We start from the raw sequence: 27219 nt of genomic DNA, 5'->3' as shown, positions 1-27219 counted from the left end.
GTGGTCCGCTGCTAAGTCGGTGCGTAGTTCTCAGAGACTACCAAATGCACGTCTGTTCACGAGGGCTGTTGGGGCCAGAGAGACTGAGTGAGTGGACCGTGTTTTAGGGGTCAGTTTCCTGCACATGCGCATGGGGAAGACTTCCGGTGGCCACCCGGAAGTAGTCCCATTCTGCGCATGCGCGCTGAACCTTACACAACAGCATCACCACAAAATAAATAATAATGAAATTATTGTATACAGTGCTCAGATGCACCACAACTTGTCAAAAGTGCATATAAAGCATATGCAGTAATGTACAAATGTCTGGGAAGTGAACAGTGTATGAGTCAGATACATGCTTGCGTGTGTATGGAGGGGAGAAAATCAGGTGTAGTGTTGGCGAATCTCAGGAAGCATGGAAGTTTTGAAGGATGCAGTGCTCTGACAACCAACAACTGATGCCAGCAGTTTGTTCCATACTTCAGCAACTCTTAGCGTGAAAAAATGTTTCCGAAAGTCATGGGAGCTGTGCTGTTTTCTGACTTTGTAAACATGTCCACGGGTGTTAGACAGGTGGAGTTTGAAAAGGTGTTCAGAGTTATTGTTTGTAAGATGGTTAATAATTTTATGGGTGTCTGCCAAGTCAGCTGCCAGACGTCAGAGTTTCAATCTCTTATTCCCATTCAGAGTTGGCCACAATTAAATCTTGAAGGGAAGGAAATTTCAATAAACCAAGACTTTACCATTTATGGTATTTAATATACCTTTATTAATCTTTATTGTCCATATCCATGACACTAATTACTTTGAGTTATTTCTCTTTGCTATTTTTGTTGAAAAATAAAAAAATTGTCTTGATTATTAAGATGCTTTTTTTTTGTAGAAAAAGGAAGCCAGGTCATAGACATTCCCACCAAGGGCGTAACTTCGGTATAAGTACCGGATACATTTCAAGAAAGTGTTTTTTTTTATATATATGGGGGGGGGGGTTAGGGTTAAGGGTGGGAGAAAAGGGTTTCTGTTATCTTCAGAAATGTAAACAAAGCCACGTGTGTACTTATACCGAAGGATCGCCCCACCAAGCCTATCAAAATTCTCTTTTATATTCGCCATTTATTAATTTTTTTTCCATTTACTTTATGATGGAATAAGTGTCTCTTATTCCTCTGGCCTGCCTTAAAGGATAGATACATTAGTTAATGTAATCCTTGATACGACATATTGTCTGAAGGAAAAAAAAAAAAAAGAGAAAGACGGAAGGTCACGGCTAAAATATCTTCGCTTATTGATCTGCTCAATCAGAGCAATATTCCTTGTATCAATTTATTTTTCAATTGAAAAGCCTTTTAACCAAAGGAAACAATTCGTGGTCGACACCGGTTTCCCACACTCGGTGACTCTCACTTTTATTCCCTACCAACAAAAGGTTCCCATTTGAAATCTACGTTTTCTCCACGTGAGTTCAAACATGTGTTCTGCAATTTTATTTTACATTTTTTCTCTATTTCTCTTCCTGCTTGCGATGAACGACGACATTGCTTCATATCAAGTCAATGTCGGCTTTGAATTTTAGTTGTCAGCGATTATTTCCTGTTTATATATATATAACATTTGTTAAAGTTTAGGAAAAACGAACCGCCTTGTTTTTGTTTGTTTAATGTTGTGAAACATAACTTCTTGTTTAGGTCACACATCATTCATAATTGAGCAGGCCTATGGTAAAAAAAAAGTTTTCCAGCCGTGACCATTCCGTCTTTTTATGCACATCGTTCAATGTGTGAGCCTTCGTTTATGTAGGGGTATTATTTGAGGGAGATTTAGCTGCTCTGGTCGGCCGTTGGCCACATAAGGACCATCTTGTTGGTGGAAACAAGTTTCACGTGAGTGGCATTGGTCAGCGGGAAGCGACTGAAGTACTCTAGACGTTTCTTTTACAGGCGATCCTTCGGTATAGAAACCGTAAGTACCGGATTATCGATGAATTACGTCGCTAACTCTTGTACATAGAGACATGTGGATTTTACAAGCGCACACATATGTATAGGTAAATAACATATATTATGTATGAGTGTATACATATGCCTGCCCACATAAACATTGCTCCGTTATATAATTACTGGTACAGCTGGAGGCGGGGAGTACTTCGTGGGGCTTCAATATAGAACAACAGTGGCACTGAAGTAGATATTTATTTTGAGCTAGGGTGGGTCTCTGTTTAAACCAGTGCTTCGCAACCTTTTTTCACTCGCGGTACATTTATGTTCTTTTCAAAATTCGGCGCCACACCTGAGCTAAAAGATATAACTGAAAGTATAGGGGGAAAAAATTATATTCAGGTTACACTGTGACACACCTAGCATCGTCTCGTGGCACACCAGTGTGCCATGGTATACTAGTTGCGGAGCACTGGTTTAACCCTTTTGTTACTGTATTTATTTTGAGATGCTCTGTGTTTCTTTCAGTTACTTTAAATATAACAAAGAATTTAGTAAAATAACTTCTTTATCATAAGTAGCTTGCTAACCAACCACATGGTTCCGGGTTCAGTCCCACTGCGTGCCATCTTAGGCAAGTGTCTTCTACTATAGCCCCGGGCCCACCAATACCTTGTGAGTGGATTTGGTAGACGGAAACTGAAAGAAGCCCGTCGTATATATGTATATAAATATATGTGTGTTTGTGTGTCTGTGTTTGTCCCCCTAGCATTGCTTGACAACCGATGCTGGTGTGTTTGCGTCCCCGTCACTTAGCGGTTCGGCAAAAGGGACCGATAGAATAGGTATTGGGCTTACAAAGAATAAGTCCCGGGGTCGATTTGCTCGACTAAAGGCGGTGCTCCAGCATGGCCGCAGTCAAATGACTGAAACAAGTAAAGAGTAAGATAGTGTTAGGAACATTAATTGTGACTAAGGTTTGGTGGAAGATTTTAATTCAAAACTTTTGAAAACAAGACATTTGTACTACAGAGCCATAGGCGGTTTCAGCCAGGTTGGTAATGAAAGGGTTAAACCAGTCTTGGGTAAACTGCGGCCTGCAGTCCTTCAGTGGCATACCAAACGAAAAATTACCATCATTTTTTTTTTTAGTAGTGTGGCCCACCTAATGATGAGCCCTGACTCATGAGGTCTGCTTCTTGAAAAGAGTTGTGCATGCTCGGTTCAAACTATGCTCTTGGTAATGCTGTCAGAAACATTGTGCAAGGTGTACCTGGACACTCCAAAACAAAACAAAGAAAAAAAGTAGAAAAAAAAAATTCTCAGTCAAAATGGCAGGTATTCATCTAGAAATAGACCATTCAACAAAACCCCTCTCAGCCTCAGTAGTTGTGCTGACGGAGCTATGGGAGCGATTATGTATTAAGAATCAGCTGCTTTCGCTCACCATGGCAGCCCTCAACCTGTGAATCATAGGGCGGGAGGAGGGCAGGAACACCAACCTGTTCATTCCATTGCCAATGACAAGTCAAATGTAGCAGTCCGAGGGATTCAAAGTATGGATGTACATGATGCTGGGGTGGTGATGGAAGAATGCCAGATGATCACGCACATCTAGGTCCTGCTAGACTTGAACTGAACTCTTCTCATCACATAATACTTGTTGATGTCCTCCTGCCCTGAAACCTAATAATGGACTGTTCCACCTTAAGATGCTTGTTGATGGTCCTCATCAACCCTTTGGGGTTGTCATTAATGATTTTTTCCTGCCCTACTGGACAATTTCAGTCATATTAACAACATCTGATTATTGTGAATGCTTCTTTCTTTAGGCCACGGATGATAGAGCTTTGTTGGAGGTTTCCAGCTCTTTCTTGATCTGGAGTATAAAGGATCTTGCTATATTCAAGAAGCTTGCAGTCTATGAGTTGCAGTGGTTGGCCTTAAGAATGTTGAACCATTTCATTTCCTGTATCAAATCGAAATGTTCCATGTTGATGCTCTCATTACATCTGAAAGAGAAATAAGAAAGTTGAAATATACTGTAAATCCTCGAGTATAGTCCGCCCTTGAGTATAATACGCAGGGGATTTTTAGGGGCTGTACCTCTGAAAAACCTAAACCTTGTGTATAATACGCACCCCTTCTCTAACTTGAGTCAAAGAGGTCTATATAACGTCCTTGGTTTGTAAAAATGTATATGGTAACGTCCTTTATTATTGCTTTCTTGCCTTCTTTATCTTTGGCATCTGTTTAATTTCATCTTTATTTTTTTCTCCATAACCTGACGTTGCTTTCGTCAACATCAAATTTTCTTCCGGTGGCCCTATTACCATGCTCTTCAGCATATGATATAACTTCAAGTTTAAACATAGCTGAATAAGATCTATGAGGCATTTTATGGGCATATAATGTATAAAATGTTTTATTGGAGATTAATGTAGAGGTTTAAGTCTCGCTTATAAAAAAAACCCTAGTAAAGACCCACAGTAGTTCAAACATTTAATACTGGTATTTAATTAAGTATCTATTGTTTGCCATGGTAATGATGCAAACTGCCAATACAAACAGCAGGATGAACTATTTAGCGTTAAACTATTAAGCACAATTCGTGCATAATTAAGCCAGCAGCACCTAGTCGAACAAACACTTCCGTGCATGCGTAATACAATAATGGTGATGTTCTTAACTGTTATATGGGAATGTAAATATGTTTGCAAATTGTTTTTGTTACATGTTATTCTGTGTTCTGAATACTTTAATTTAATAAATGTTGCTTACTGCAAGTTATGGGTGATTCTTTTATGATTTCATTGCTTTCAGGCTTAGCTGAAGGTATTTTCATGCCCGACATCACAAAATGCGTCTGAATAAACATTGCTAGACAGCCAATATAGACTCGGACATTGCTTAGAAAATATTTTTCATTTTTAACCTCATATATAGTACGCACTAGGGATTTTGACCTTTAAATTTTTGGGGAAAATGCGGATTATACTCGAGGATTTACGGTAGTGTATGGTGTGTAACTTTTTATTAGGACATCTGTTTATGGCCTGCTAAATTTTATCCACAAATACCCAGCCAGATCTGTATATATATGTCTTCTTCCATCAGGTTGTTGATGCTGAAGACAGTAGTTCATTTGGCACCTGTGCCAGTGGCATGTAAAAAGCACCATCCTTATGCAGCCGATGCCAGCACCGCCTTGACTGGCTTCTGTGCCGGTGACACATAAAAAGCACCATCTGTACGCAGCCGATGCCAGTGCCGCCTTGACTGGCTTCTGTGCCGGTGGCACATAGAAAGTACCAACTGATTGTGGCCACTGCCAGCCTCCCCTGGCACGTAAAAAGCACCCACTACACTCACGGAGTGGTTGGCGTTAGGAAGGACATCCAGCTGTAGAAACACTGCCAGATCAGACTGGAGCCTGGTGCAGCCTTCTGGCTTCCCAGACCCCGGTCAAACCATCCAACCCGTACTAGCATAGAAAACGGACGTTAAACGATGATGATGATGATGATGTTTCCAATAACTTTTTTCACATTTGGAATTATTGTTTTTATCATTTAATGTTTGTTTCAGATAGACAGCTGATCAAAATGTGTGACCGAAATAATAGGAAGAGAAAGTTTTCTAATGTTGAAGCTGGAGACCAGTCAGATATTGCATTGCCTCCAAGTAAGTATAATTAATCATTTCTAGTTTTAGCACAGGACCAACAATAATTAAAGGGAAAGTGTTAAATGATACATCAGCCCAAATACCTGACTGGTACCTTATTTTATCTACCCAGAAAGGATAAAAGGCGAAGTTAACTTCTATAGTATTTGAACTCAGGAATATATTGAGTTGGTAGAAATGTTGTTAGGCATTAAGGCGGAGAGCTGGCAGAAACGTTAGCACACCGGGCGAAATGCTTTGCTGTATTTCGCCTGCCGCTATGTTCTGAGTTCAAATTCCGCCAAGGTCGACTTTGCCTTTCATCCTTTCGGGGTCGATTAAATATGTACCAGTTACACACTGGGGTCGATGTAATTGACTGAATCCATTTGTCTGTCCTTATTTGTCCCCTCTGTGTTTAACCCTTTGTGTGTAGTTCAAATTCATCCTTTTGGGGTCAATTAAATAAGTACCAGTTATGCACTGGGGTTGACATAATCGACTTAATCCCTCTGTCTGTCCTTGTTTAGCCCCTTGTTGGTAATAAAGAAATAAGAAATGTTGTTCAGCATTTCAACCGATGTGCTATTGATTCTGTTAATTTACTGTCCTCATAATATTCTTTCTCATTTTGGTATGAGGCTAGCAATTTTGAGGCGAGGTGATAAGTTGGTAGCTTTAACCCAAGTATTTGGTTGTCCAGAAAGTTCTTGCCAATTTTTAAAGGAAAGAAAAAGGTCAATAAATACTTGCCATTACATTTTTAATCAACCAAATATGAACCATTTTGATTGCACAATGCGTCTCCATCTTTCCTTTAACTTGAAAATACCCTCTTCCCAGAATTGAGATGGTTTCATGGCAAAGAATTCATCAAGGTATCTTTTTATGTCATCCAAAGAATTGAAATTTTTACCATTAAGACTATTCTGCTGAGACCTGAATAAGTTGAAATCTGAAGGAGCAATATCTGGTGAATATGGAGGGTGGGGTAACACATCCCAGCCGAGCTGCAGCAGTTTTTGTCTGGTTCCCAAAGCATCAAGTGCCGAAAATGAACTTTCTTATTTTCCATTTTAAAGGGTTACAGAATTAACACAGGTTATAGGAACATAAACCTTCTTCCACAAAAAGATAGCTTAAACTGTACTCTAAATGGAGGTGTAATCAAATCCTATTTTATGGACTCAACTATGTTCTGAAATAAGTCGGAAGGTAAGCTACTATAAATCGGCACAAACTTTCCGGACAACCCAATACTTGACTGATGTTTTATTTTATTGATTGCAAAAAGATGAAAAACAAAGTTTTTCATCAAAGCAAGATTTGAACTCGGAACATAAAGAGCCAAAAGAAATGCCACTTGGAAAGAGAAAAGCCTGGAAAGAAAACAAATACATGGCATACAACAGTTCAGAAAGAACTGGATCTTACATGGAGTAAAGCTCTGAGAGTCACTAAGAACTGGTCTGATTTTCCAACTGAGAAGAAGAGGATTAAATGAATAATAACAATGGCTTGTAATTTAGGCACGAGGCTAGCAATTTTCAGGGGAAGAGCATCAATACTATTAGTTCAGATACTTGACTGGCACTTTATTTTATCAACCCTGTAAGGCAAAGTTGACCATGACAGAATTTGAGCTTGGAGTGGTTGGCATTAGGAAGGGCATCCAGCTGTAGAAACTCTGCCAGACCTCAGTCAAATCGTCCATCCCATGCTAGCATGGAAAGCGGTCGTTAAATGATGATGAATGTAAAGACCCAGAACAAATACTATAAGGCAGTTTTTCTGATTATTCTTAATTCTTATTTCTTTACTACCCACAAGGGCCCAAACACAGAGGGGACAAACAAGGACAGACAAATGGATTGAGTTGATTGCATCGACCCCAGTGCGTAACTGGTACTTATTTTATCGACCCCAAAAGGATGAAAGGCAAAGTCGACTTCGGCGGAATTTGAACTTAGAACGAAGTAGCAGACGAAATACCTATTTCTTTATTACCCACCAGAGGCTAAACACAGAGGGGACAAACAAGGACAGACATAGGTATTAAGTCGATTGCATCGACCCCAGTGCATAACTGGTACTTATTTAATCGACCCCAAAAGGATGAAAGGCAAAGTCAACCTCAGCGGAATTTGAACTCAGAACGTAGCAGCAGACGAAATATCGCTAAGCATTTCACTCGGCGTGCTAACGTTTCTGCCAGCTCGCCACCTTCAGTAATTAATTCTGCTAGCTTAACACCTTTAAATGGATAATGATATTTATCTCATTCGAAACACATTTGAACTCTGATGAACCATTATTTAATGATGAGACATTATAAAAATGCCCTTTATACCAAGAATATAACAGCTTTCCTGGATATTTAGTACTTAAACAGATGTCATATGTATAATGTATGTAATTGAAACATATCATTTAAAAAAATTTTTATGTGAAACTGTATATTGAAATTTATGTACTTTGGCAGGGTAATACTGCCAGTCAACACATGCACTGGTTGTACTTCACTTCAATTATAATTTTATAGTTAATAGGCATGGATGTGTTATTAAAGTCATTGGGTGTGTTATAAAGTACCACCAAGTGGTTTTGTGCTTAGACCCACTGGGTAGTACCTTGGAGAAGTGTGATATGTGAGTTGATTTGGCAGACAAAAACTGAAAGCAGCTGGTTGTGTATAGATTACATACACACCCTTAACCTAAAAATTATTAGTGCTTAAATTACAAAACCATTACTCTTTACTCTCTTTTACTTGTTTCAGTCATTTGACTGCAGCCATGCTGGAGCACCGCCTTTAGTCGAGCAACTCGACCCCGGGACTTATTCTTTGTAAGCCCAGTACTTATTCTATCGGTCTCTTTTGCCAAACCACTAAGTGACGGGGACATAAACACACTAGCATCGGTTGTCAAGCAATGCTAGGGGGACAAACACAGATACACAAACACACACATATATATCTATATATATATATACATATATACGACAGGCTTCTTCCAGTTTCCGTCTACCAAATCCACTCACAAGGCTTTGGTAGGCCTGAGGCTATAGCAGAAGACACTTGCCCAAGATGCCAATCAGTAGGACTGAACCCGGAACCATGTGGTTGGTAAGCAAGCTACTTACCACACAGCCACTCCTGCGCCTGTCAATTATTCTGATAATGATGGTAATAATATTTGTTTTATATTTCTCAGGTGTTAACATTACTCGATATGCTGAAAGTCGGTCTCAAGAAATTGCAAGTTTGAACCTTCATGTCCAGACTAAAACGGTGAACAAAATGGTTCTGGAGACTCTACCCAAACACATGAACAGACGAGCCATGAGTCATGACATCAGACGTTGGCCACGGCGTCTTCGGCAGTTGGTCAAAAAGCAGGTTTGTGTTTTCCATATTTTTATAGTGTTATGGTTGTTATTATGTTGTCTATGGTCAGTGCCAAGCTTACAGACCTATTATAATCAATGTGGCCGAAGCCAGTGCCGCCTCGACTGGCTTCTGTGCCGGTGGCACGTAAAATGCACCAATCCAACCGTGGCCGTTGCCAGCCTTGCCTGGCACCTGTGCAGGTGGCACGTAAAAAGCACCCACTACACTCACGGAGTGGTTGGCGTTAGGAAGGGCATCCAGCTGTAGAAACACTGCCAGATCAGACTGGAGCCTGGTGCAGCCTTCTGGCTTCCCAGATCCCCGGTCGAACCATCCAACCCATGCTAGCATGGAGAATGGACGTTAAACGATGATGATGATGTTATTACCTCTCTGACCATTCTGTAGTCTTCCAGTGGGTTTGGTCATGGGCCTGGAACTTTGTTGGTGAAGTGCTCTCAAAGGTTTTAGTTAATTAAACCAACCCTAACACTTATTTCAGCATGGTATGTATTTTATTGATCCCTATATACTGAATGGCTAAGTTACATTATTTTAAACAATGGGACATAACTTGATGCACCAATTTATACTGGTTTTTACAAACATTCATATACGAAGGGATGCTGAAAAGCTCCTGGTGTTAAGGGTACTATGAAAGGCCTGGCTGGAGGTCTAACCTTCCAAGTTCTTTTATAGGGCTTTAAAAAACTGAAGGAAAGCTGCAATAAGTGTGTGAATCTGAGAGGAGAATATGTTGAATAAAATCCTAATTAACTGATCCTTCTGTATTTTCTTTTACCCAAAGCCAGGAACTTTTCAGCATCCCCTCGTATGAGGTATCTGACAGCTCACTGTAACTAAAATATGATGCCTGCCATCATGGAAGTTCTCTTTGCCATAGTAATTTGTTTCTGTCCAGTTGATGGTGGTTTATGAAGCCTACTCTGACACAGAAAAATGACTTTAAGATAGGTTTGTCGCCTTACTAGCACTTGTGCTGGTGGCACGTGAAAAAAATTTTGAGCGAGGTCGTTGCCAGTGTCGCTGGACTGGCTTCTGTGCAGGTGGCACATAAAAAACACCATTTGAGCATGGCTGTTGCTAGTACCGCTTGACTGGCCCTCGTGCCGGTGGTACGTAAAAGCACCCACTACACTCTCGAGTGGTTGGCATTAGGAAGGGCATCCAGCTGTAGAAACTCTGCCAGATCAGATTGGAGCCTGGTGCAGCCATCTGGTTCGTCAGACCTCAGTCAAATCGTCCAACCCATGCTAGCATGGAAAGTGGACGTTAAACGATGATGATGATGATGACGATGATCTAGTAGCTTGTTGCAACCAAAATTTGATGCCTACTGCCCTGGAAATTCTCCTTTCCATAGAAGCTTGTTTCTGTCTTGCTGACAGTGTAAGGTGGGCTGACTCAAAAACATAATCTGACACAATATCTTCAAGCGTGAGGGAGGTGGTTGTTTTCAGTTGTTTTCAGTTTTCATCAGCTTTTATGAAAGCGGATCAGGACTTGGCAGGTTCAGAGAAGTTAGTCTTCTTGGGAATGGGGCATATTTCATGTTTGCATTGCTAAAAATATTTCTTATTTCTTTATTGCCCTGGGGCTAAACATAGAGGGGACAAACAAGGACAGACAAAGGGGTTAAGTTGATTACATCGACCCCAGTGCGTAACTGGTACTTAATTTATCGACTCCGAAAGGATGAAAGATAAAGTTGACCTCGGCAGAATTTGAACTCAGAACGTAACGGCAGACGAAATATGCTAAGCATTTCGCCCGGTGTGCTAACGTTTCTGACAGCTCACTACCTTAATATTTCTACCAACAGTAAGTCTTGCTGTTCAACATATTTAGTCATATCATATGGATCAATACTAATGCAGGCATCTTCAGCATTGTGGAATCATTGTACTCCTAAAAATCTTGCTATAACATGTTGTTCTGTAAAGTGAAAGCTATTCTCCATTGAATGCATGTTTCTTGAAAGTCAGCAAAAGCATAAGTCATTGGAAATTATGTTATGAAACGCCACCATACAATAAGATTTTCATGAACAGAATGCTTCTGTTAAGCAAAGGATGCCTATGTAATACTTTAATAGGATTAAGAATCTCTCTCTATATAAATGGCAAAGTGTCTGTGTGTGTGTATGTCCTTTATACAAATCCACAATTTTTCAGTTAGAGGTCTTGCACTTTCTATGGTCATTTAAAACCGTCCAAGGGTGGTCGTGCACATCTTTACATTTCCCCAGTCACACCGCAAAGCCAGTAAAAAAATCAATAGAAGTGACATTTTTGTGAATTTTCTATCCAAAACCCAATCAAAATGCCCGAAACTTGATACGCCAATTGAATGCCAGCTGGTGTATGAGATTGGTCGGAGATTTGGACAGTACTCGTGTGTATGTGTGCACGCACGCAGCTGTATATGCATGCACTAGCACTATGACCTGGCGTTGTCGGGTCATAGCGCTAGTGTTATATGTAATAGATTTATTAATCTAGTTTTCTAAATCAATTGTTTATAAGCGAAGGTAAGGTTGAATGGTTAAGTACCAACCATGTGGTTTTGTGCTCACTCAGTCCCACCCAGTGGGACTGAGTGATGCCTCGGACAAGTGTCTTCTATAATTCCAGGTTGACCAAAGACATGTGAATGGATTTGGCAGACTGAAACTGATAGAAGCTGGTTGTGTATGTATATATTAAAATAAATATAAGAGAGTGGTCACTATATGGCTCACTCAAGCACTAGTAAATCCAAAAGGTTTCAACCACAAAAATACATGTTTCCCATGAAAGTCAGTACGATTGTTAGCTAACAATCGTGCTTGAGTGAGCCATATAGTGACCACTCTCTTATATTTATTTTTGTATAAAATATTATAATAATCCAGGTTTCTTGGGGCACTGGGCCACTTGGTGTTGAATAGATATACTATTAAATTAGTATCTAATTCTCTCACCCTTATTAATTAATTATGTATATATTATATACGAGAGGGGTACTGAAAAATTCCTGGCTTTAAGGGTATCACAAAAGGCTTGCTTGGAGGCCCAATCTTCCAAATGTTTTTACAGGGCTTAAAAAAAACTGTAGGACCACTGCAATAAATGTGTGAATACGAGAGAGGAATATGTTGAATAAAATCATAATTAACTGATCTTCCTGTATTTTCTTTTACTCAAAGACAGGAAATCTTCAACACCCAGTCATATATACACCCCTCACTTAAAAATTACTGTTTTTTGTTTGCCTAAAATACAATATGATTAAGTATGTTATATATATATAATAGATTTATTAATCCAGTTTTCTATGCTGATTGTTTTCATCTTAGTACGAGAACCAGGTGAATAAACGCCTACGTCGACCACCATCGAGAAAGCATCGCAGACGACCAAATAATCTGTTAGCTGAATACACTCGCCGCAAAAGGAAACAAGTTTGGCTCGAAACTCACATTTGGCATGCTAAGCGTTTCCATATGACTAAAAAGTGGGGATACCATTTAGCTAAGGAACCCACTTCCAAATCTACACGAAGGACCTACACTTCTATTACGAAATATTGCTTATTACAGGTTGGTACACCATTTGGTAAACATTTGAAACTTATAAACAAGAGTGAATTTTACACCAAAAGCTAATATGAGGGTTTCTCTTGGTAACTACTGCAGTATAGTTTGTTCCAACTGAACATCCACGTTTAAGTGAGGATAAATATCAGCTCTAGTAGTTTATTGGTAGCATGATGATAATGATGATCATTAACACTATTTTACCATCAACAACTGACACAGGCGTAGCTTTGTGAATGAGAAGTTTGTTTCTCTACTACTGTAAATCTTCGAGTATAATCCACATTTTTCCCCAAAATTTAAAGGTCAAAATCCCTTGTGCGTATTATACACGAGGTTAAAAATGAAAAATATTTTCTAAGCAATGTCCGAGTCTCTATTTGCTGTCCGGCAATGTTTATTCAGACGCATTTTGTGATGTCGGGCGTGAAAATACCTTAAGCTAAGCCTGAAAGCAATGAAGTCATAAAAGAATCATCCGCCTCACCTGGCCCCTGTGCCAGTGGCACGTAAAAGCACCATCCGTTCGTGGCCGTTTGCCAGCTCCGTATGGCACCTGTGCGGTTGGCATGTAAAAGGCATCCACTACACTCACGGAGTGGTTGGCGTTAGGAAGGGCATCCAGCCGTAGAAACACTGCCAGATCAGACTGGGCCTGATGCTGCCTTCTGGCTTCACAGACCCCAGTTGAACCGTCCAACCCATGCTAGCATGGAAAGCGGACGCTAAATGATAATGATGATGATGATGATGATGTTATTACTGTTATTTCTTTATTTTCTGCAAACAAAATGCACAAAAAAGCTACACATTTGCATTATGTGATATTTACAATAATAATAAAGGATGTTACCGTATACATTTTTACAAACCAAGGGCGTTATATAGACCTCCTTGACTCAAGTTAGAGAGGGGGCGTGTATTATACACAAGGTTTAGGTTTTTCAGAGGTACAGCCCCCTAAAAAACCCCTGCGTATTATACTCAAGGGTGGACTATACTTGAGGATTTGCGGTACATGGTTTTGGGTTCAGTCCCATTGCATGGCTTCTGGGCAAGTGTCTTCTACTATATTCCCAGCCTACTTAAAGCCAATAAGTGCAGGTATAGCTTTGCGGTTAAGAAATTTGCTTTCTAACCACATCAGTTCGTGTTCAGTCTTGTGTGGTACCTTGGGCAAGTGTCTTCTACCATAGCACAAAGCTAATAGGTGGAGGCATTGCTTTGTGGCTAAGGAGGCTGCTTCCCAACCACATAGCTTTGAGTTCAGTCCCACTGTGTGGCACCTTGGGCAAGTGTCTTCTGCTCTTGCTTGCAGCTGACTCAAACCTTGTAAGTAATCTTCAGATTATTTATGACTTGTTTTTGCATAGTTTATCCTTTACTAAATGTATAAATTCCATATTTACTCTTTCAATATATTGTTTTTTGACTCTGTTAACAACTACATTTATTCAGACTAGTAGTGGTGGATATATTAATATTTTTCTGCTTTTTTCCCCCTCATATTTTAGGATGTGTCTTTTCTTTGTTGCATTGAAGTGAGTGGTCTTCAGAGTGAGATAACACTTGGGTTTTCTCATCTTTCTTCTCCTGCAACAGGTAAGTTTGGTAACATTTTTAGGAGCAGTTATTAATTTGAGATTATCTGGCTTTTAAACTTTGCATTATGCACATCATCATCATTTAACGTCTGTTTTCCATGCTGGCATGGGTTGAACAGTTTTGACTGAGGTCTGGAGAGCCAGCGGCTGCACCAGGCTTCAATCTGACCTGGCAATGTTTCTGCAGCTGGATGCCCTTTCTAATGCCAACCACTCCAAGAATGTAGTGGGTGCTTTTTATGTGCCACTGGCATAAGTGCCAGTCAGGAGGTATTGGCATCGGTCACGTTCAGATGGTGCTTAATATGTGCCACCAGCACGGGGACCAGTCAGGCGGTCCTGGCATCGATCACGTTTGGATAGTGCTTTTTATGTGCCATCAATTTTAGAATTCTATTTAGTAAACAAAACAGTATCTCCTCATCCTGCTCCCCCCTCCTTCCCTCCTCCTCCCATTCTCCCCTCCCCCTCCTCCTCGATGGGTTAGAATTTTTTGAAACAGATCTTTGACAGCCAGATACCTTTCCTGTTGTCAACCCTCAACTGTTTCCAAGCAAAATATTATTTCCTCATGATCTGTGCATGTTTTCACAGAAGACTGAAACAAACAACACTGCTTGTATCAGGCCATTTTCAAGATGAGGCATTTACACACACACACACATATATGCACATACCATATGATTCTTTCACTTTATGTATGATTGAGGGGAGAAAAATGGAAAAAAATTTATTAATTTCAGGAGGCTTTTAAATTAGATCATCATCATTGTCATTTAGCATCCATTTTCGATGCTGGCATGGGTCAGACAGTTCAACTGGAACTGGTAAACCTGAAAGCTACACCTTTCTCTACTCATCTGTTTTAACTTGGCTTCTACAGCTGGATGCCTTTCCTAATGCCAACCACTCCATAGACAGTAACAGGTACCTTTTACTGGCATGGTTGCTTTTTATGTATCCCTGGCACTGGCTCTAATTTCACTTAGTTTGACATGTCATCTCAAGTACAGCAAATTACCGAAAGTCTTGGTCACTTGTCACCACTTCTGTGAGACCCAGCATCCAAAGATCATATTTCACCACCTCATCCCACATCTTCCTGGGTCTGCCCCTTCCACAGGTTTCCTCCACAGAGATTGGCATTTCTTTATACAGCTGTAAATATCAGTTCATGCATAATGAGGAGACCTTTTGAGTCAAGGACATAAACATCGAAATAAATATCAAATGGAAATAGTAGTTGTGATACCTGTGCCGGTGGCACATAAAAACCACCATCAGAATGTGGCCGATGCCAGTGCCGCCTTGACTGGCTTCTGTGCCAGTGGCATGTAAAAAGCACCATCAGAACGTGGCCGATGCCAGCGCCGCCTTGACTGGCTTCTGTGCTGGTGGCACATAAAAAGCATCAACCGATTGTGGCCGCTGCCAGCCTCCCCTGGCACCTATGCCGGTGGCATGTAAAAACCACCCACTACACTCATGGAGTGGTTAGAGTTAGGAAGGGCATCCAGCTGTAGAAACACTGCCAGATCAGACTGGAGCCTGGTGCAGCCTCCTGGCTTCCCAGACCCCGGTCGAACCATCCAACCGTGCTAGCACGGAAAACGGACGTTAAATGATGATGATGATGATATTTCCTAAATAAGTTTAGTCTAATTTATGCCAATATATTTATTGGTTTTATCATTCATATTTCTCTTTACAGGTCCTGGTATTGGTGCTAAATGTTATTTGAATGGAAGCCGAGAAGGCAGTATTGTTTTATACAAGTATGACCAATACCCGTTTGATGCTGTTGGTTTGGTAACATTCTTCTGGAAGCCTGTTTCTACAGAAGACAGCATCTCAAGCCAAGAACCTTGTGATACTGCAGAGTCTGAGAATATTCGATATCTCTGGCTGTGGTGCCATCCATCTTGTTATAACTTACTTTGGCAGGAACTCGTAAAGGTATTCCAAAATGTTATTTCTACCCCAGAAGATAAGGTCTTTGAAACTGTTACTGATAAAACATCAGATACACCAAATGTTAAAACATCAGATACACCAAATATTAAAACATCAAGCAAACCTCATCGAACCAAAGAGAAAGTCTCTTCTAAACTTTCAAATGGTTATTCATCTGGATCAGCTGCCAAAGCCGGTCAAGTCTTCTTGAAATCTTTGAAAGACAAATTAGTACGGTTTCGTTTAACTGGACCATTGACGTTGAAAGTTTTAGGCAATGCTATTAATGTGAGTTCAATTAATAAAACATCAAGTGATTCACCAGAGAGTCCTTGGTGGCACTCTTATTTCAGTTCTGAAGATTGTTTGATGTCACATGAAACCAAAGGGAAACTTTGGCAGAGACTAGGTGAAGCTTATGTTCCCACAGAATTGCCCCAGCACTGGATACTGGGTTTGACAGTTCTGGACCCAAGATTCCGGTTACCAAGCAAGAAACAACGGGCAGAACCCAGTTTAGAAGGTAGGTATTAAAGATTATTAAATTTGCAAAAAAATGAGTTTTGCACCTACTTTTCATTTCAGAACATAGTAATGTTGTTCTGGAGGTAGATGAGAGAAAATAGATTTTCATCATCATCATTGTTGTAACATCCAATTTTTCATGCAGAATTCAGTGAGCTAGATTTTCGATGGCTGGATGCCTTTCCTGTTCCCAAACCTCATAAGTTTTGAAGCAAAGTAATATTTCCCCATGATCAGACATGTTTTCATGGAAGATTGGAAATGACATCACTTGTGTAATGCTTGTATAAGATTGTATACCAAGACGAGGAAGCACACGCATACAAGTGTGTGATGGGCTTCTTTCAGTCCCCTTCTACCAAATTCACTCACAAAGCTTTGTTAGGCTTGTGATTATAGTTGAGGACACTGGTGTTACATGGCAGGTTGAACCCTAGACCACATGATTGGTAAGGAAGCTCCTTAAGTGGAGGCACATGGCCTAGTGGTTAGAGCAGCGGACTCGCGGTCGAGGGATCGTGGGTTTGAATCTAAGACCGGATGATGTGTGTGTTTATGGGTGAAACACCTAGCTCCACGCGGCTCCGACAGATGGTAATGGTGAACTTCTGCTGACTCTTTCGCCACAACTTTCTCTCACTCTTTCCTCCTGCATCTTGCAGCTCACCTGTGATGGACTGGTGTCCCGTCCATGTAGGGAACCTATACACCAAGAAACCGGGAAACCGGCCCTTATGAGCCAGGCGTGGCTCGAGAAGGAACAAACAACAACAAAAACAAAAACGCTCCTTAACTCTTTCGTTACTATATTTCTGACCAAAATACACCCCTCATGAGTTTCAATTAAATTCTAATATAATTATGAATCTAGGCTTGTTTCATTAAATAACTGTAACTTTTTTACTTATCAACATATTAATGTGATATTTGGAACATAATTAAAGAAAGGGTTCTTAATCAATTCTATTGCATAACTTTTGTCTCAAAGTGACTTTAATTACAGGTAAATCCAGGTAAATTGAGCAAAAGGTAAAAATATTAAAATTTTGTTTAAACATCACCATAGAAAATGAATCATCAGCTAATATTCAAATGGGTATGCAACAAAATTTTGTGCACATCACTATATCATCAGTTGAATTTAATGCACAACAGGTGTACCATAAAGGTGGAATAAACTGAAATATTGGAATCCACCGTAAGTTTGACCGAACTAAAGAAATCGGTCAAAAAATAATATACGGCCCTGGTTATGGTATGGAAGTGATAAATTCCAGACCACATCGTTCCCTAGGCCATGCTGACTAACATTATTTTCCCTGTATAAAAACTAAATCGACGCAGTACCCAGTATTTGCTTCACAAATTTTCCGAAATTTGATCCCCCATTTTGTGTTTTGTTTACATTCTGCGTAAGTTTGTTTCCGCATTGATCGCTTCAAACAATAACTTCCAGACCACATCATACCCTAAGCCATGCTGACTAACATTAGTTTCCCTGTATAAAAACTAAATCCACAACAGTACCCAGTATTTGTTTCATAAATTTTCCAATTCGGAATCAATGCTTGATAACATGAAACTCCTATCTATTTTCAAAGTTGAAGAAAAATCGATGCCGAAAAAAATGTGGAAAAAAATCTCCCAAAATTCAGGGAATTAAAATTACACGTCGATCGTTGTACAAAACTGTAGATGAACTGTTTACGAAGCATAATCACGTGTTTTCACGAATGTACTAAAGAGATTTGCTCTGATATTCTCATTTAAATATGAATAGGTAAATTCGGGCGGGTTTGGGCGGTTTGGTAACGAAAGGGTTAAACACTCAGCCATGCCTGTGCCTATAAAGCTTAGTTATTTACACAATTGACCATTTTCCTCTTTGTCTTGCCATTAAAATTTTTTTTTTCAATATTACAGCACATGAAGTCGACCAATCTATAGAAGCATCACCAGAGTTGTCTACATCTCCTCTTTGGGATGAAGCTATCAGAACTGAGGTTAAAAAGACCAAACTTTCAGAGCAGGAATTCAACAAGATGATCTCAGAAAGTGTCGTTCCAGGTAACACTTTCTATTTAAAATTCATCATCATCATCATCGTCGTCATTATACTATCATTATTTATCATCCATTTTCCATTCTAGCGTAGGTTGGATGGTTCCACAGAAACTAACAAGACAGAGAACTGTGTTGAGCTCCAATGTCTGGTTTGGCATAGTTCACTAGGGATATTGGTTTTGTTATAGATTAAAGTAGCAGAGAAACCCGGCCTTACCTGGGATTAAAATAGCATAGTTTTTGGTTTTACTTGTTTCGGTATTATGACCTAATTTCATTTGGGTCTACTTTGGCCACATTTTAAAGATGAGGGATCCCAAAAAAAACCGAAAATTTTATTGAAAATTGGATATGAAAGAAGCATGCCAAATGTTTAAACAGTCTTTGAGAAGCAATTGGAGAAACCTTGTGGATGCAGATGTGAAGGGCAAAGAATGATGGAAAAAACAAAACACCAATCCAGTCTTTGCACAAAACTGAAATCGTATAATATGACTGCACTTACAATGTTTTGGATACACTATGTAGTCACACCGAACCTAATTTTGTGGAATCAGTGTCATGACGTGAACCCATGAGTTGGGAGTTTGACTGGCAGAAGTGGTTGGGTTGCAGAGGTGGCCAGCGACATGAAAAAGGTGGATGCAGTTGGGCTAAAAAATTGAGAAAGTTACAGTGACTCCAGCGATGGGAGTGTAATGGCAGTATGTTCAAAAGTGTTATTGCAGGGCTTCTTTGTAGACAACGTTTCTGGTGTTGCCCGGATTACCACAAATGAAGAGATTGTGTGGACTGCTGATACGGGAGCATCTGATGTATAGTTGACCATGGCTAAATACCTGCTGTGTCAGATTTAGGCCAACTACTTGTAACAACTATCCCTGAGGTGGTGGGCAATAATAATTCACCATTCTAAAAGACCTGTGGCAGGAATATTTAAACTTTTGTGGCTGTCAACACTTTCTCTCTATAGATACAGACGTAGAGAGAGAGAGAGAGAGATGGTGGGAGAATGAGTGACATAAGGAAAGAGAGTGGAAACTGCCAAACGTCGTTATAGAGAGAAAGTAGAGGGAAGGGAGGAAAGAGAGAGATTAAGGAAGACAGGATGATATCCGAAAGAGAGAAACGACAAACACTTGTTAAAGTCTGGGTTTTTTTGCCCTAGTAACCACAGCTTTTGAGATGGAGATTTCTAACGTAATCCAGTCGCTTCCTTGCCTCATTTTACATGTCCCTGTAAATTTTGGAGCCAATCTGACCCCATCTACTGCCCATTAAACCATTCCCATCCCAAAATGAGACAGATTTTTTGCTTTTCAGCTTTATAGATATTGATTAGGTGTGCTATTAGTTCCTTTCGCAGTTCATTTTATTTATGACTGTGGTTTGGGCTTAGTTGCCTCCCTTACATTAGCTTTTGTCGGTTCACTATTGTTTTCAGCCAAATAGTATCCTACTAGAATCATTCATATTTATATTCAACCATATCCACATAGTTATTATTATAACCAGTCATCTTATTACTATTTATATTAGTTCTATTATTTGTACTTATTAGGTTCCTACTGGTGAATTCTCTAATTCTCTTAAAATTGTGTCAAAGGATGCTAGGATACTTATCCAGCAGAAATGTGTTGGATTGGAATTTCAGGAGAATAATGTTCCAATAAATAAATTTTTGGAGATGTATAATCCTCCACTCTCCTTTATGATGCCTTGATTATATTCTCTGTATGCCATATGAAATCCAATCAAGTGAACTCAGGATTTATTTATCAAGTAAATTACTGTTCAATTATCTATCTTAAACAATTCTGTGTTCTCTATTATTTGATGTGGTTAGCCAGATCTGGATTGTATCAGAGTGCTAATAAGGTATATACTATAGAGAGAAAGCGTTGACAGCCACAAAAGTTTAAATATTCCTGCCACAGGTCTTTTAGAATGGTGAATTATTATCACCCACCACCACAGGGATAGTTGTTACAAGTAGTTGGCCTAAATCTGACACAGCAGGTATTTACCCATGGTCAACTATACATCGGATGCTCCCATGTCAGCAGTCCACACGATCTCTTAATTTGTGGTAATCCGGGCAACACCAGAAACGTTGTCTACAAAGAAGCCCTGCAATAACACTTTTGAACACTCTGCCATTATTCTCCCATCGCTGGAGCCACTGTAATTTTCTCAATTTTTTAGCCCTTTTTCACGTCACTGGCCACCTGCAACCCAACCACTTCTGCCAGTCAAACTCCCAACTCATGGGTTCATGTCATGATGCTGATTCTGCAAATTTAGGTTGGATGTGACTACATATTGTATCCAAAACATTGTAAGTGCAGTCATATTATATTATTTCAGTTTTGTGCAGAGACCGGATTGGTGTTTTGTTTTTTTCTAGCATTTTTCTGTCATTCTTTGCTCTTCACCTCTGCATCCACAAGGTTTCTCCAATTGCTTCTCAAAGACTTTAAACATTTGGCATGCTTTTTTCATATCCAGTTTTCAATAAATTTTTTTTTTTTTTTTTGGAATTTCTCATCTTTAAAATGTGGTAAGAGTAGACCCAAATGAAATTGGGTCATAATACCGAAACAAGTAAAACAAAAAAAAAACTATGCTATTTTAATCCCGAGCAAGGCTGGGTTTCTCTGTGAGTTTAATCTATAACAAAACCAATAGTATCCATAGTGATATGTAATACTATAGATGGAACACATAATACTTGTCACTAGCAAGCATAGAGTTAATGTTAATAACTATTATTGTAACTGTAAGTGCAAACTAAAATGTCCATCTGAAGGGCAATGCCTCAGAAAAAAACTCAGGTTATAGATAACTGATGGTATTTCTAATAATTATATAGGTATATACTTGAATTCCAAATCCCTCTTCCTTATACATACAGTTTTTTTATCGTTTTAATGTTCATTTTTCTGTGCTTGCCTGAGTCAGAAGGAATTCATTTGGCAGATCTTCCTGTTACCAGCTCTCACCTGTTTTCAAGTGATATATTCTTTTATTCTTATACTTGTTTCAGTCATTTTGACCGTGGCCATGCTGGAGCACTGCCTTTCTAAGCCTAGTACTTATTCTATCTGCCTCTTTTGCTGAATCGCTAAGTTACAGGGACATAGGCACACCAGCATCGCTTATCAAGTGATGGCATGTGGTGGTGGGGGGACAGACAGACAGACACAAATACATACATATGACCCACAAATACATCCATCCATCCATACAACAGACTTCATTCAGTTTCCATTTACCAAATCCTGAACCTGGAACCACGTGGTTGGGAAGCAAGCTTCTTACCACACAGCCATGCTTGTGTCTATATATGGAGTGGCTGTGTGGTAAGTAGCTTGCCAACCACCCACATGGTTTCGGGTTCAGTCCCACTGCGTGGCAACTTGGGCATGTGTCTTCTGCTATAACCCCGGGCCGACCAATGCCTTGTGAGTGGATTTGGTAGACGGAAACTGAAAGAAGCCTGTCGTATATATGTATATATATATGTATGTGTGTGTGTTTGTCCCTCAGCATTGCTTGACAACCGATGCTGGTGTGTTTATGTCCCCGTCACTTAGCGGTTCGGCAAAAAGAGACCGATAGAATAAGTACTGGGCTTAGAAAGAATAAGTCCCAGGGTTGATTTGCTCGACTAAAGGCGGTGCTCCAGCATGGTCGCAGTCAAATGACTGAAACAAGTAAAAGAAATAAAAGAGAAAGAAAAATATATATAAATAAATATATCAGTAATGCAATACAAAGTATCGCCTTCCAGTAAAAAGTAGCCCGTGAGGGAAAAATACACTGATGAAGGTAAAACAAAATATGGGTGAGAGAAATATCTTGTAAAACCTGAAACCTGCAGGTCCCACATTATCCTTTTCCGGGTGTTTCATCTTTCAGATGTTCTCCCTGGAGGTAAGACGTTTTTTTGATCTAGTTTGTTGCACACATGCATTTTTGCTAATACATACGCGGTGAAGCTACACATTAGCGTCGTATTTTACGTTCGCTATTTCCAGTAAATATCGGTACTTAGTTGTGCCATTTATTTACTAATTTGTGTATTTTTCCCTCATGGGCTACTTTTTACTGGAAGGCAATACTTTGTATTGCATTACTGATATTTTGAAACTTCTTCACCGTTTCTCGTGCTGTTAGCGTTCCGCATTTCAGTCGAGTGTGATAGTATTAATGTGGTAACATCGTAGATTTCGTCTTGGTATATGTTTGGCTGATGAAGGTAAAACAAAATATGGGTGAGAGACATATCTTGTAAAACCTGAAACCTGCAGGTACCACATTATCCTTTTCCGGGTGTTTCGTCTTTCAGATGTTCTCCCTGGAGGTAAGACGTTTTTTTGCTCTAGTTTGTTGCACACACGCATTTTTGCTAATACATACGCGGTGAAGCTACACATTAGTGTCGTATTTTACGTTCGCTATTTCCAGTAAATATCGGTACTTAGTTGTGCCATTTATTTACTAATTTGTATAAATAAATATATATATATATGTCAGTAGCTGTAGGCTTTGTTATGTGGGTAAAAAGCTTGCTTTCCTACCACATGGTTTCAAGTTCAGTCCCACTGCATGGTTCCATAATTACGTGTCTGCTACTATAGCCCTGCTTTGACTAAAGCCTTGTGTGTGAATTTGATTGATGAAAACTGAAAGAAGCTTGAATAAGTACATGTGTCTTTGTATTTGTTTACACATGCACTCTACAAAAGTCTCCGTGGGTGGTATAATTGTTGGTCATGTCTGTCGAAGAAGTCGACCATTCACTTCTTGCTGTGGAAGATGTGTGCAATAGGAGATCCCTTATTTGAAAAATGGATAAGGGTTAGCAACAAGAAGAGCTTCTGGCTGTAAAACCATGCAATCTATAATATATTCATGCTAGCATAGAAAATCAAGCATAAATTGAATGACCAAATGTACTCTTACTCTTTTACTTGTTTCAGTCATTTGACTGCGACCATGCTGGAGCACTGCCTTTAATCGAGCGATTCGACCCCGGGACTTATTCTTTATAAGCCCAGTACTTATTCTATCGGTCTCTTTTGCCGAACCGCTAAGTGACGGGGACATAAACACACCAGCATTGGTTGTCAAGCAATGCTAGGGGGACAAACACACACACAAACACACACACGCATATATATATATACATATATACGACAGGTTTCTTTCAATTTCTGTCTACCAAATCCATTCACAAGGCTTTAATCGGCCTGAGGCTATAGTAGAAGAGACTTGCCCAAGGTGCCACGCAGTGGGACTGAACCCGGAGCAATGTGGTTGGTAAACAAGCTACTTACCACACAGCCACTCCTGCGCCTATGTGTGTATATATCTTTTGGTATTTTTGATCTGTTTATAGAAATATTTGCTGATGGTGGGATTCTATATATTTAATAAAAATTTATTAGTCATTTTAGTTAACTAGGATTTCAAGCTTTGCTTTATCAGCTGTTTTGATTATGGTTGGCGTTAGGAAGGGCATCCAGCTGTAGAAACCCTCCCAGATCAGACTGGAGCCTGGTGCAGCCCCTGGCTTCCCAGACCCCGGTCGAACCGTCCAACCCGTGCTAGCGCGGAAAACGGACGTTAAACGATGATGATGATATATATATATATAGAAAACAAAGTTATTCTATTCCACATTGGTAGAAATATAGGAAAAACAGAAGTTGAAAATGCATTGAGAATAATTAAAATATTTTTTATCAATATATTTAAAGTGTTAACCAGTTTCAAAGAAAATCAGTGTAAACTGTGAAATTGGCTAAAGTTTTATATTGATAAAAAATATTTTAACTATTCTCAATGCATTTTCAACTTTTATTTTTCCTATATATATATATATCTGCACACACTCTCACACAAACACTGGTATTTGAATACATACCGGTGCATAAAGGGCCATGTACATACATGCATTGATCTGAGCATTGTTAATAATGTAGGCTTAAGTAGCTTATTAGAAATAAGCTTTTTAATACAGAACTAGTAGGCCCAGATGAGACAGCTACATCATCATCATCGTCGTTTAACGTCCGTTTTCCATGCTAGCATGGGTTGGACGGTTCGACTGGGACCTGGGAAGCCAGGAGGCTGCACCAGGCTCCAGTCTGATCTGGCAGTGTTTCTACAGCTACATGCCCTTCCTAACGCCAACCACTCCGTGAGTGTAATGGGTGCTTTTTATGTGTCACCAGCACAGGTTCCAGGGGAGGCTGGCAACAGCCACGATCGGTTGGTGCTTTTTACGTGCCACTGGCACAGAAGCCAGTCAAGGCGTCGCTGATGATGATATAACATACATGGTAGCTAGGATTATGAGTACATACCTAAAATGACAATTTTAGCAACTACCAAGCAATCCTATTGTCTAATTATGAGGATGGCCGTGACAACAGGTCCATTCGTTTGTTTTTCCATACCCGCATGGTTTAGATGTGGGAGGTATTTGAGACTGGATTTTTATGGCTGTGTGCTCTTTCTGTTGCCAACCCTTATTTACTTCCCGAGTAAGGAATTTTTCTTTTTCCAGAGAAATTTCGAACTCTGGGCTTGTGGGTGATTTGCTGAGAGAAAATATCAGCAAATGTCATCGCTTGCAGTCCAGTCTCAAACGGTCATGTCATTGCCTGTACCTGAGCTATAAACAGTGATATCTGTAGCTGCAGCTCGGTCCAGATTCTATATGTTCACATATACACACCTTTCAGTTTTCATCTATCAAATTCCATCACAAGGTATTGGTTAGACTAGGTCTATATAGAAAAAAACCCAAGGTGTTGTGCGGTGGGATTGAACCCAAAACAACATAGTTGAGAAACTTCTAAGTCACATACAACCTTTACTTTAATAGGGAGAGTTAACGAAAAAAACAAAAGACGAAGACAGGTGGTGTACAAAACAAACAGATGTATTAGTATAACGCTGAGGAATAGAAAAAGTCTTTTACGTTTCGAGCCTATGCTATTCGACAGAAACGGACACAGAAAAAACAAGGAGAGAAAAAAATGTGTGTAGTGGCTAACGATCTATCATGGCGACCATTACTTTAATACTTCAGACTGTGTGTGTTTTTATTGAACTGTCATATGTATTCTGTGCATAAAATATAAATTTTGCTAACATTTTAAAATGGCTTTTAGAAAAATATTGATTTATATATTTTCTGTTTCAGGTTATCAATTGCATCTTCTAGATTCTTCATCTCGAATTCCAATGCTTTTAATCCAAAGACCAGGAATACAGTCATTATTTCAGCCTTGTAATTCTACTTTTGCAAACCCTCGGCTTGGAAACGGCTGTGATATCATACTTCCAGCTGGATGGGGAATGGCATTTTGGATAGCTCTAGTGTATCAAGGTGCTCAGGTGGGTGGTCTTTCTGAAGCCTACAGGACATCATTAGAAGTAGGGGAGTTGTATTTTCCATTCGACTATCCCGACACGGAAGCTGGTCTTGATGAAATGTCTGTGATAAAAACAAACAAACTGGGGGTTTATATGCGACGACCACCAAGTAAGCGACCCAATTTTGAGCGGCTTGGCATTCCTGTTCCTTTTTATACAGATTATCTTTCCTTGGTACAAGAACTAAATAAAGACCTCATTCAGAAGTTTTGTGTGTTGAGGGACCGTAAAAAACTAATTGCTCTCAGTAGATTAATATCATCTACTAACGATTCCAAATTGAAAATTTCAAAACATTTTGTTGGAGATGGTTTTTACAAGCAGGCCATAGTACCGGTAATTGTAGAAATGGTATCTAAAGGAGTTCCAGAGCACTGTTCAATGATTTGTGTGCCCTTGAAAAGGGATCTTGTAAATCTGAAATCTAAGAAAGCAGCAGAGGTTAAGGAACCACTACACAAAGTCAAAAGAGGGACCAAAGAATGTGAAGAAAATAAAAAAACAAAGCCATCAAGATTGTTTGAAGATAAACTAAAAACTGGGACGGGTCAGTTACTTCCATTGTCAAGTACATCACGGAAGATTATTGGATTTCTTACAACAGGGAGATACTCTTTTTTAAAGGCTTCTGGTGTTGGCATCGGATTCTGTTCTGTAGTTGGTTTGCAAGAGCTGTTACCAAATTCCAAATCTATAATTTTGGTCAGAAGTATTAAATCATTAGAATATCGTTATGCTAAATTATCTATTATTTCCTAACCTAACCACTTTCATTTTATTTACTAAATCTATAAAAAAATAAATAAATAATAAACATCATTTTAATAAACATATTTTTGGTTATATATCTGACAAGTGTGTTTTACACTTTGCATTTTGAACATGTATGTTGTTTATTTACTGCTGCAGCAATAGTGATATGATATTAATGTACATTGGATTTGGTGAAATTGATGTGGAACACCCCTGATGAGAAATAAGTTTTAAAAATCGAGAAAGGCCGTTCATCAATTTTCAATCTATGGAGAAATGGCTTAATTAGCCCTGTTT

General features: G+C 39.4%; 1 protein-coding gene across 1 annotated transcript; it reads left to right on the top strand.

Annotated features, from left to right (window-relative positions):
* The first annotated feature begins 1355 nt into the window (after nt 1-1355).
* On the top strand, nt 1356-26998 carry LOC115216460 (ribonucleases P/MRP protein subunit POP1-like). Its single transcript, XM_029785817.2, has 8 exons — nt 1356-1438; nt 5505-5600; nt 8798-8982; nt 12332-12574; nt 14086-14173; nt 15887-16651; nt 18577-18720; nt 25937-26998. Exons 2-8 carry the CDS (start codon nt 5522-5524, stop codon nt 26926-26928), a joined length of 2496 nt encoding a protein of 831 aa, XP_029641677.1. The 5' UTR covers nt 1356-1438; nt 5505-5521; the 3' UTR covers nt 26929-26998.
* The last annotated feature ends 221 nt before the right edge of the window (nt 26999-27219 follow it).

Source organism: Octopus sinensis, linkage group LG10, assembly GCF_006345805.1.
Source record: "Octopus sinensis linkage group LG10, ASM634580v1, whole genome shotgun sequence".
Lineage (NCBI taxonomy): Eukaryota > Metazoa > Mollusca > Cephalopoda > Octopoda > Octopodidae > Octopus > Octopus sinensis.
The sequence above is the reverse complement of the archived record's forward strand: the minus strand, read 5'-3'. Positions and strand labels throughout refer to the sequence as shown.

Excerpts from the sequence above, each read along its gene's own strand:
- LOC115216460 (XM_029785817.2), top strand. The coding sequence starts at position 5,522 with ATGTGTGACCGAAATAATAGGAAGAGAAAGTTTTCTAATGTTGAAGCT. Across the intron at positions 5,601-8,797 it reads AGATATTGCATTGCCTCCAA|GTGTTAACATTACTCGATAT; the intron begins GTAAGTATAATT and ends TATATTTCTCAG. Across the intron at positions 12,575-14,085 it reads CGAAATATTGCTTATTACAG|GATGTGTCTTTTCTTTGTTG; the intron begins GTTGGTACACCA and ends CTCATATTTTAG.